Genomic DNA, 12,162 nt, shown 5'->3' with positions numbered 1-12,162 from the left:
TTTGGGTACTTGTATACCAGTCTAAACGTCAAGCTAAAATTTTCAATTATAGCAGAGGGAAGAGTATATCAATGAAATATGTCTTGAAAAAGTTATGCCTGCTTGGGGAGTCCAAAAAAAATTGTAAGAACTCATCTATTCATATTTCTCTTCTTCATCGTATTCTGAAGGTGATGGTAGCCAGTTGTTGAAATGCTACCTTCAAACAATTCCAAATAAACTCTGGCAATACTGTATTTTATGAAGACCTTTAAGTCTTCTTTGAAATTCATTACTAAAATCATCTTGTTAAGATTATATTTTGAATGCTAACTGAATTTTATATTGAGCCACACTTCAGATGATCTGGAAGATGTAATAGCTTGATAAAAATGTAAATATTGATACAGTTCATTATTTTTTCTCAAACAGCCAAAGCTTCTAGAAAAAACATGTGAAATAAGATAGTATTTTTAAAGTGCTTGCTCAAAGCTGAGCTAATCAGTGTTGACTAACACAGCCCAAGCTTGAAAATGTGAATGTCTGTCATATCTCATCAATATGTTAGTGTTAGAACTTGCCATCTTTTCTTTAATTTGTGAAATTGCTCCACCAGAAAGGGAGGAATTCGTATGATTTCTGCCATTTTCTTATCCTTTCCTTTGTGTCTGGTATTCCTAAAATGAGTAACACTCAAGTTTCCAATTCTGGGGGTGTTGGTTGGTTGGTTGGTTGTGCTTTTGTAAACATGAAAGATTTTATTTTCTTTTAGCAATTTAACCAAGTACATTTTTGGCCATAATACTCAGGAGTTGTGTTTCTAAAGATTTCTTTCCTACCGATTTGTAGAGGGAGGAGCACATAGGCTCTATTTAGACGTGTGCAAGCAAGACTGAAGAACGTTCTGTCCAGAAAGGAAATTATAAAATGCACCTGCTTTTCTACTTTTTAAAGTTTTTTTCTCCTTTGTCCATAATTTTAGCTAGGTTTTTCATGTTTACCAACTTCTTTTCCTCACAGAAGGGCAGGTTTCAAATAAAAGTACAGAAATCTAAAATGGTAATAGGCTTGTGCTTTAGTACAGACTTTCTCTGTTTATTTTGGCTGCTGTGTGCTTTGCTATCATTTCTGCATTGCTTGGGTTTACAAAATTGGGATAACCAGCTTTCCACAAATAAAATTATACATACTGTTTCATGCTGGGCATCTGGTACACTTACTTTGTCATGACTTCTAATTTTTTTATCATTAATGAATGTACAAATATGCTTGGGTCATGTAAAGAGGGACATGACACAGTATTTTCCTTGTGTTGAAAACTGTTTGTCAACTGGTTGATGTCAAGCACTGGGAATTCTAGGCTTCCTTCTGAAAGTTTACATAATAGTTTGATTAATGTTGAAGTTAATGCAATTTGTTGAAATAATTTAAGCTGTACAAATAGCTTTTTAATTATACCAAGCAGTTGAGAAAATAAAATTTGTACAGGTACTGTTTTACTTAGTTGTTATTCTCTCCTTCATTCTTTGAAAAATGTTTGTTTAAAAATATCTGTGCTTGTTCTTGCTCTTATCTATTTCTCTGTGGGACGAAGACAGCAAGAAGTGTGAAATGAAAAATAATGTATTTACTAACCATAAAAAGAAGGTTTTTTTCCCAGTAAAACTTCTTTTTTTGCACATACCAGACTTCTGTAATATATTCCCGTGTAATGGTTGTAAACACTCTTTTATTTTTAAGGTTATTCTTGTGCAAGTTAATCCAGGGGAAGCATTTACAATAAGAAGAGAAGATGGACAGTTTCAGTGCATTACAGGTAAAGTTGATAAATTTATTTTCATATTTTCTGAGTCTGAATCAGGATTAATAAAAGGCAGTTTGTGGTGAAAGTAAAAGAATGACAGAATTTATCTTAAATACAAGAGCTATTTAAAGACCTAAAAGATTATGTGCTAAGGATCGTTGGGATTTAGATTTCACTGCCAGAAACCAAGTACTTTTTCTTACGTTATATTAGATGAAATTAAATTTCTTGGGGAGGAGAAGGGAGGAACATTTTCAAATTGCAAAGCAAGCACGGAAAGGCTGTTGTAGCGACTTTTGACTAAGATAATTTATTTCATAGACCTCAAATTAAAAGCTCAAACTGTTAATATGGCTTGAGTTTAGGGTTTTTTTTATTCTCTGCTATCATGTGGACGTTGTTTCCCTGTCAGTTATCCCACCCAGTTTCTCATTATCTCTAGGGGCCAAATGGCATTATTTCTGAGTTCTAGCAAGTGCAGCTTCAAAACACAAATGTTTCATCTAAGCATAGCATCCCCTTATGCAATGGTCAGTTTGGATGTTGTTTTCTGCTCTGAATGACCAGAGCTACCAGTTAAGCGTATCTAGAAGGTACTGTGAGAAATGAGCAATCAGCTATTGCTGCTGCACAGAATGCCATTTTACTGTCTTGTAAGAGAGTATCCATAGATTCAGCTATGGGGTCACATTTTTGCTTGTCATCATCTGACCCAGTGAATCCATCCTTTTTTTTTTTTTTTGTTTTGTTTTTCTGGATTTTGGCCCAGCTGCTCCAACAGATACTGTTCTGGCAATTTGAAGCAAATATTTTCCAGCTCCTTTCCCTCTTCTCTCCAGTTCAGAAGAGCTGAAAGGTCTGCTTTGCAGTGTCATAGGCAGGTCCTTTGGCTACAAAACTAAGTGATTCAAAGGAGGCCTTAGATGGTAATTAAGTTTATAGTGACAGTTTTTAAAGTTTGCATGTCTGTTAGCACCATATTTCAAGACTTTGTGTTGATTACATGGTATTCTTACATCCTTTGAGCCGCAAATAGATCAATGTTGCAGCTCACCATTCTATACAGCTTACTTGAAACATGATATGGAGTAATTACTTGACAGTACTGAGGGAAATAAAATTATTTTTGTCTTGCAATCCAAGTTAAATAACAGATAAGATATATTTTGCTTCTGTTGCACAAAATATTGAGGGAAGTGGCATGTGTCGCATGTTTGGTTCTAATTTTTGATTTCCCAAATGGGAAAGAATTGGTGGAGAATGAATTGACACTTTCCTGCCATGAATATCTTCAAAGCAGGAATTGTTTAATGAACTGCAAAAATATTAACATCCTATCCTTACAGATATGGTTCTAACCTTCCATGGTACAGCTTTTATCCTTGCCTGGTGCCTCTTGCTGTTGGAGTAGGCAGCTTGCTATTGTGATTTGATTCAGCTGTGGATTTCTTCATCCTTTATATATGAAAGTGAGCATGAACAAGTTACTAGATGATTGTTTCTGGGACTCACTCAGTGTAAGCTGAAGTACAGTCTTTACAACTTCCCTGAAAAATGGCACTGCAGTCTGAAAAACTACATCTCAAATCAGTACCACAGCTTTTGCAAACCTCCTGTTACATAGATATTCTTGTCTTTCCCACTTCCTGGAGATGAAATTGTGGATTATAGTTGGTAGTAAAATACGGGGCATAACTTTTATTTCGTATCTGTGAATTCAGTAATATTCATACAGAACCTGAGTTGCACCTGATTTTTTGAATATTGCTTTTCTGGTGTATTCTTGCCACTTCTGAGACATTTCTGTGTTTTTGAGGGCTGTGCCAATGGATCTTTCTACCTTTTGGATTGTTGGGTCTGTCTTCCCTAAAGAAGAAATTCCCTTAGTAATTGATGCTGTTCCTTTTTCATTATATGTATTGCAGCTCATGAGGAGTGTCTACTGTTTGGTTTTCTGTGCAGAGATTTGTATAAAATAAAATATTTTAGATGGTGTAAACTAGAGAGAGTAATTTGATATTGGTCCTTTTTTGTTCTGCCACAACTTCTCAAACATGGTTTGCCCTTGACTTGTCTACAAAATGGATTATCAGTCTCAAAATGGGTTACAGCTGCAGGAGTCTATTGCATTGTCTTGAAAGTAAGAAACAAAGCAAGCTCACATCGCTTCCTTGATTTTTTCTTCACAGTATGCACTCAGTTGTTAGGTGAAATCATAGTTATAGATGTGGAAACATATAATGAGAATGGTTTGGATAAATGCACAAAGATGTTTATTTTTAGAAAGCAAGCATGAAGATGGCTCTGACTTAAAAGTCTCTTAAATTCTCTGACTTAAAAGTCTCTGCAAAGAACACATATGCAGTTTTTTCAGCAATGTATGATATAAAAACTAGAAATTATGTAAATATAGTACTAAAATGAAAGAGCAAAAGTTGAGGAGCAGTGAGCTGCTTATGGATCCCAGATAGCAGTGCAGGTAGCCAGACACATTCGTTTGAATGATTTGGTAAGTCACACTTCCTTGGATCATTCTAAATCTCTCTTGTGCTTTATTGCTGGTCAATTCACCTTCATATTGTGCTGTCTGCTGAAGTCAGTGTGGATTGTTAATAAATCTAACCATAATGTTAATTGTGGTTTTTTGCATCAAATATTTGCCTGTTGAAACATTCTGATGCTCTGTCAATCTTTGTGCTGTTCTTGTCATCTATTCTATTTTTAAAGAGAACTGTCCTTACTTCGGCAAAACTGCACATAGGGTAAAATTTCTCAAACTAAAAATGAGAGTTAGTGTCTCTTCAGGAGAGACATGTGAATAAAGTGGCTATTTAGAGCTGTCCTTGAGTAAATGAAGTAATGAAAACTTAAAGCACTAATTAATGGAGAAGCACGCAGTGCATTTTCTGTGAACTACGCTTCTGAAGAAAACGCTGCATTTGCATGCAGGTCTTTGTACTGACTTTACCACATGTCTGCTCTCACAGGTGATCTGTAAAGCTTTGACTGGTTTGGAACTACCTGAAGTGAGAAGCAGCTTCTTACTGTGGTCCTCTTCCATGGCAGTGGAATGTTGAGGGAATAATATTGAGAGAAAAGACTCTTAAGAATAATTCCTGGTTTGAAGTCTCCTAAGGATGGCAGGAGAGCAGTGATGGTTAAGGGACCCTTGATCCTTAGTGAATTCCATTCCTTTATTTTAGTGACTTTTTAATGAATTAAAATGACATGTATTTTATTCTTTATTTCTGTAGAATAAGAAGCATGGTTACTTTGTATTTCTGTAGTTAGGAGTCTTGGTTCATAGTTGGGTTTCTGCTGTCTATATTTTGACTTAAATACAGCTTTGATTGAGCACTTCTGTGTGCCAATGGCCATATTTTTTGGGTATTATAAAATATTTTCTTTGCCTGCCTGGTGGTTTGTCTGATAGTGACAACTTGTGCTCCCCCTCGATGCAGCTTCAATTTAAACCATTTGTCAGTCTCTAACTTTAAAAAAATACCATGCATTCCTTGCTAGATAGATAGGAACGTATCTGTCTGTGTAACCATGTATTAGACCAAAATGTTTCTTTTCAAAAGAGGTCTTTTAAATATATGAAAATTTTCTCATATACTAGAAATACACAGACTTCTGTGGAAACTTTCCTTAAGCCAAAATTTTCTTCTGTTAATATGAAGTAATCAGCTACATTACAGTGATTCAGAAAACCAGGTTTGAAATATATGAATGGGTTCTCTTTGTAGAAGTGAATTACTGCAGATCACTCATTCATGAATTCTTCCTATTGCAGAATAAATGAATGAAGATGACTCATCTTAAGGACATTTTGTAACGGTCCCAAGTTACAGCTAAAGGCTATTAAATGTTACTTGACACAATAAGAGAGACCATGTTCTATATGTCTCTGCAAAGGAAAATTGCCATTTTCATAATAGAATAAGAAGACTTATGTAAATTAGAATGAGTCATAAATGCTTCATGCTTTGAAATTAAATGAAGTATCAGTATTAAGGTTAGGCTCTGGGATAAAAGTTAAGCAAGCTTAACCTAATTTTTTCTCTTTGAAATAAGAAATAAAATTCTTTGGAAAAGTATTTTCAAGGAATTCAAGAGAAAAGGAAGATACATCAATTCAGAGACTACAGTAGTGAGACACAAACTTCAGTTCATTCTAAGATCAGCTTGAGCTTTGCAAAACCAAACCTGTCCATTACCCAGAATATTTTGTGAATAAAACTGGTACAGAATCACAAAATGGTTTGGGTTGGAAGAGACCTTCAGTGGTCATCTACTTCCCACCCCTCTGCTATGGGGAGGGACACCTTCCACTAGACCAGGTTGCTGAGAGCCCCATCCTGTCTGGCCTGGAACACTTCCAGGGATGGGGCATCCACAACTTCTCTGGGCAACCCGTGACAGTGCCCCACCACCCTCATGAAAATTTCTTCCTAATATCCAATCTAAACCTCTTCTCTTTCCGTTTAAAATGCTGCTTCGTGACCTGTAACAATACGCCTTGATAAAAAGTCCTTCTCCATCTATTTTATGAACCCCTTTATATATTCAAAGGCTGCAATAAGGTATCCCCAGCATTTTCTCTTCTTTAGGCTGAACAATCCCAACTCTCTCAGCCTGTCTTCACAGGAGAAACGCTGCAACCTTCTGACCATTTTTTTGGCCCTCTTCTGGACCATCTTCAAGTCCATGTCTGTCTTGTGCTGAGGAACCCAGGACTCCAGGTGGGAAGAGAATCACCTCCCTCACCCTGCTGGACATTCTGCCTTTATGCAGCCCAAGATACAGTTAGCTGTCTGGACTGCAAGTACACATTGCCAGCTTGTGTCTAGTTTTTCATGTACCAGTATCCCCAAGTTTTCTGCAGGGCAGCTTTTAATCTATTTTCTGCTCTTTTCTGCTGTCAGGCTTGGTGTGGTTTTGATTGTTTACAGATACTATTACAGCAGCCAGACTGAGCATCTTAAAATCTAAAAGTAACTGCTATTTAAGTACATTTGAAGCAAAACCCCCTATATTTATCTTGTTCAAATATCATCTTGTGCTTTGGTCTTGAGTTTTATTTTAATATTTGAAGTGGTTAAAGACCTTTCATAAATTCTGTATGCGTTGCCACAGACCCCTGAGAATGGGACTTTGTTAGTTGCTAATGGTCATTGGGAGATGCTTCCCTCACAAGACCACCATAGCTTATTATCAAATCCTAAACCACTGTGGTAAGTGGAGGAAGTGTGTGCTGTCATTCTGAGGTGATTTTATAATGCACAAAGATACCTGGCACTGCAGTAGTGGTCACATTTATATACTTAAAGGGTGACATCACCTCTAGAAATACCATATCTTGTTTGTGAAATTACTCTGTATCCACGTTAGCACTGGGCAAAGTTTAGGAATAAAAGAACGTTTATTTAAATACACAGCTCTCTAGTAACGGAACAAACTAGCAAAAGCAATAAAACACTATTAACAAGAGTTCTCTCCTAGAGCATATCTAGTCTTCTAGGTAGCTTAATAGTAATGGACCCCTTATAAGTAAACCCAGATGTGTATTACAGAGATCTAGTGCGTTGATTTTCCTGCTTCCATTAAGAACAGCTTACTGAAGCCAACCAGAGAAGCTGCTCTGGGTGCTCTTTTTCTTTCTGTAGCCTGAGAAGAAACTAATTTTTCATCCTTGTTTCCATTTATGTGTTTCTCATTTCTAAATACTGAAATGCTGCGTGAAAACATGCGTATGTTTATTTGCTTTCCTTTTCATCTTTAATGATTTACAGCTTTTCTCCACAGTAGCCTTCTGAAAATAGATGTAAGGTTTTATGTATCAGTTAATTTAAAAAAAAATCAAAAAACCTCTCAAAACAACCTCACCCTAAATGGTAAATTATTTCAGTTGTCATCTCTATTCCTTCTATGTAGAAGACTAAAGATATTATGTAAGGCTGAAACTGGATATGGATGCTTAGATTAACTTCCTTTTCTACATATTAATTTTAGGATCTCCACTGGAAGTATTTAGAGGGCCTTTATAAAAGGCGTTGAGGGAGGCTAAGACAAATCAACTGAAAATAGGAGGTCAGAGCAAGCTACAGTGATTTGCAGCTAATTAATTCTTGGTTAAGGATGTCTGTGCAGAGGGTCACAGCTAAGTCTATAGGAGCAGCTTAACTCTAAAGCACCTCTTTTTGGGAATGACCTTCAATATACACAATTTTTTTAAAAATTAAAGTTTTTCTATTTCTAGATATCTGCACTCAAGCTAAAAATAATATTAGTATTGGCCAGCTATGTGGGAGTATGACTGCAGAGGAGACATAATTCCATTTTGTATTGAAACAAGATGATGAGGGAAAGTGGTCACAAAGCGTGGTTGTAGCAGCTTGATTTGGAGCTGTCTCATTCCAAAATAATTTTAAGTAGGAGCTGCTCTTTTTATAGCTTAGATCGATAAACAGGGTGCATGAATGCCCTTGCAAATATTGTTGAAGACTTAACCATTCTACCTTTTACTGGTAGGTTAGCCTAAAAATTGGATTGAGATATGGCAAATACCCTTCTGGTAAGGTAAAGAAATAATGATGTATTTAAGCCCTCACTGCAGTGCATGTAGAATGTTCATGTGTTGACTTTGACATGTAGCACAAGTTCAGTTCATAAGTCAAGTACTATTGGCAGGTAAAACTTGCCTGTAAGCCCTGCTGCTGCAGCTCTTCTAGTACAACTGCTGAATTAAAGCTGGGTTCAGACACATCTCCTGGATTCTGTAGGCCCTCCTGCAGTAGGGCAGAGGCAGTCTTCTAGAGTCACGACCATCTTTCAAATTTGTTGTGCTAACTCAATGAAAATTTCAAAGTAGTGCAAAACAAGGTCATTCTCTGGACAAGAATAAAACACAACAATCCAGCATTCTGTTCTTTAGATTGGCCTCTTTCTGCTCTGAGAGTGACCATGAGAATTAACCTCTTAACAGAGCTCCCTCAGCCTTCTCTGGGAACTGCCTGACCTTGTCCTCCATTAATTCTGATGACTGACCAGGTCTCTGTGGTCCCAGTCTCATTGAGCCATTAAAGAAGCAGGCAGGGATGACACAAGAAGCTGTTATTGGAAAAACTTACTTTATCATGCTGCTTTTCTGCCAGAGCAGCTCACGTTACTGTTATGCCTACTTTGTTAGTGTTATAAATACTAGACTTCTAAAACATTCTATTCCCAGAACAAATTGAATTTGGTAAATGTTTGATTGAAAAGCAAACTAGACTTGTTTTATCCTCTTCTGCAGTAGCAAATTAAAGAAAAAAAGGAATACATTAAATCATATTCTCATGATGTTTTTTGTAGTGTGTCTTAGGAAAAACATAGTTTTCGGCCATTGATTTCTGTTTAAAATGTGTTAAAGAGAGTCAATATCTTTATATGGCCAAAACATGTCTAATATTTTTGCCTTTGTTGTTTCTCATTGTTCTAATAGATATTTTTTAAACTTTTGTTCTCTCTTATTTCATGCATTCTTATATGTAAGTTCATAAAGTACTGTATTCATTGTAAAGTGTTCAGTCAGGTTCTCCTTTTCCTGTTTGATTTCTAGTATATTCAGATCAGTTAATCTTCTCCTTTATTCCTTTTTTTACTACACTGCAATCTCCACACTGCAAACTCAGCCTGACTGTAGGAAGGTTCTGGAGACATTTTGTTTGAAATATCAGTGCTTCAGCTGCATACTGAAGTCATCTAATTTTAGGTGTTTAAATGTGTGTTTCTATATGTGGCCTTGGATCTAAGCTCCCATTGAAACTAGTGAAGATTTAGTCACTAGGTATAGTGCACTCAGTGCTTTTCAGCTGACATCAGTTTGCACTCAATAGCTCTCCAGGCTCCACTGTCTGTACGAAGTAGGTCTCTATTGCTATAATGGGAGTTTAAAGTCCTAACTTGCATGCAGACATATAATTTTAGATACCTAAATGAGATGTCTCCATTTTGTAACTAAAGCCTGGCTATTATAAGCTGAAATAAATAAGGTTACATCCTGAAAGTGCCTCATTTAGGTGTGTTGATTCATAGTTGTACCCTCAGTGAATGTCTTTGTCCTCAAGCACCTGAACTCTTTGAGCTCATCCATTTCCATGAGCATCTAACATCACATTTTACAAGGATGGTACTCATTGGAGGTGCATGTTGGGAATGAATTTACAGCCCTAAGCTGCAGCTGGAGAATGCCCCTAAAACTTGGTTTCCATTCCTCTAGTCAGACATGTCTGGCCCCCAAGGCTGTGAAGTATTAACTCAAGCTGCTGAGATTCAGGTGCTGTTACTGCCTCAGTCTGATATCAGTTGGATGAGCCTTGTATGAAGCATGTTAGGCTTGACAGGTTTGTGTCTGGCAATATTATAATATTCCCAGGGCACTGCAATCAGTTAATCTGATTTCTTCTCTGACTATGCTGTTGATGGGAAAGAAATAGCCCTATGTTACTTGCTTTATGGGGGGAAAAGAAGAGGAAAAAACTGGTAGAATCTCTTCTTGTAAGAGTAAGTAGAAGTAGTTAGTAGTTTTCTCTAAGTAGAAAGTTTGTCTAATGTAAGCAGTTTGAATTAAAAAAAAAAAAATTAGAGCTTTGGGCATTTTACTTAGTATTTTCACTTAATGTACAAACAGTTAGCATAACTTAAACTGATGGCTTAAACTTTTCTTTATCTTAATTGGATGCAATATGATTAACTGAAATAATAAAGATTCATGAAAATTGCTAACATTAAAGAGTGGAAGTTCCTTAATTTCATTATGTGATTCTTTAAAAACAAATGGTGCTTTTATTTTGTAGAAACTCAAACAGTGTTTATAAATGGACTTCGTACTGGGTTTCATGAAAATGGAAAGGCTAGAACTTTGCGCATAAAGGCCTTTTGCTGGATCCTCTTTCACAACTATGTGCAGTATGAATACAGGCTGGTGTGTCATCTGTTGGAAAATGCTGTGCATTGTTGGATGAGACCTCAGAAGAGTTCCTTATAGTTCCACCCTGTGCGATTCAAGTTGTACTGCTGAATTCTTGAAGTATAGTTGTAACTGTCAAACTAATCTGACTTCTATCACAGAATTACTGTTAGTAAGAAATAGCTTTGAATTGAGTTTGGTTTACTCTTGCCCACTTGTAGTCATGGCTGCCTTATCTTGTGCCACTGCCACTGTCCGGCCCTTGGTAGTTGTGAAGGGTTGCAGACACACTGGGAAGGAATACAGTCATCATAGTTGTGGAGCAGCTCTCATGGCGATTGTTTTTCCAGAATTCCTCAAAACAAAGCCAGTTCCTCATATATGCCCAGGCTGTCACAACCATGCCAACAAGCTTACAAGCTGGCATTGCTCTGCCTTGATGCCTTCTCTGATACCAAAAGTTGTTGGGTACCCAGGAGGTTAGTCTCCCTTTCCTTCATTTTCACCTGTGGAAGGCTAATGTGTTGTTTGTTCTTGCAATAATGTAATATCTAACGAAATGCTGCAAGTTTGAATCCAGGGATTTTTAACTCTGTTCTTGGTTTTGCTTTTTTTTTTTTTTTTTTTTTGTAGTAATAGATGAATCAGCAGCACGTGGTTTGATAGATGTGGCTGTGCATGTGTTATTAATAGTAAATTAATAGCTGTCTTTTTTTGACTGTCTGTGAAATGACTGAGGATTTGTCAGCTTGAATGACTTACATGATCATGTCACTCTTCAACTTGATTTAAAATCATGGTAATATAAGTTCCCCTTCTTCCTTTTGCAGACATGCAGCAATCTGTTTTACATCTAAAGCAGTTTATTATCCAAATGAGGGAAAGGAAGAAGAGACAGAAGATAATCAAGGTCATTACATATAGGCTAGTTGTGCACAAATATAAACAGCTCCTGTGTAATGTGAGTTAAAGACGGGTTACAAGTAAGTTCAGCCACTTAAAGCCATTAAAAACCAGTGTAATCATAAGAGGTTTCAAAGTTGGAAGGGCCAAACTCACTGGAAGTGAATACAACTATCCACACTGCTGTTCTTTTTTCTTTATGCCAGAGAGAAGCTCTTTCTCACACTACAAAAGGCTTTCTAGCTGTCCTAGAAAACTGAATTGTCTAGGGCAGGTGCCCTAGGACATCATTCAAAGAGCTTCCATTTTTTTCAGGTGACTGTGTAGCATCCAGTAATAGGTAGATGGGTTTCAGACTAATGGTACTGGAGCTTCTAGAGAAGCTTATGACACCTTCCTTCCCTTTTGATTAATCAGCTGTTCAGTGAGGATATGGTTTATCTCCTTTGCTTGTTCTTCATTTGTTTTTCCAGTAGACCATTCCTCAATGGTTTCACTTATCTTTTTGCTTTGATGCTCTATA

At 36.7% G+C, this 12,162-nt stretch overlaps 1 protein-coding gene across 5 annotated transcripts in view; it reads left to right on the top strand.

Annotated features, from left to right (window-relative positions):
• Positions 1-12,162, top strand: part of FNDC3A (fibronectin type III domain containing 3A) — a 110,889-nt gene that overhangs the window by 35,633 nt on the left and 63,094 nt on the right. For 4 of the 5 annotated variants that reach the window (XM_038134304.1, XM_038134217.1, XM_038134486.1 and 1 more), the window contains one exon: positions 1,720-1,795. The exons of the other annotated variant lie outside the window; for it this stretch is intronic. In XM_038134304.1, coding sequence (XP_037990232.1) covers positions 1,720-1,795 — 76 coding nt within the window. The remainder of the gene's footprint in view (positions 1-1,719; positions 1,796-12,162) is intronic. 5 annotated transcript variants of the gene reach the window in all.

This window comes from Motacilla alba, chromosome 1 (assembly GCF_015832195.1).
Source record: "Motacilla alba alba isolate MOTALB_02 chromosome 1, Motacilla_alba_V1.0_pri, whole genome shotgun sequence".
Taxonomy (NCBI): domain Eukaryota; kingdom Metazoa; phylum Chordata; class Aves; order Passeriformes; family Motacillidae; genus Motacilla; species Motacilla alba.
Note: the sequence above shows the minus strand (reverse complement) of the source record. Positions and strands in the feature narration are given on the sequence as shown.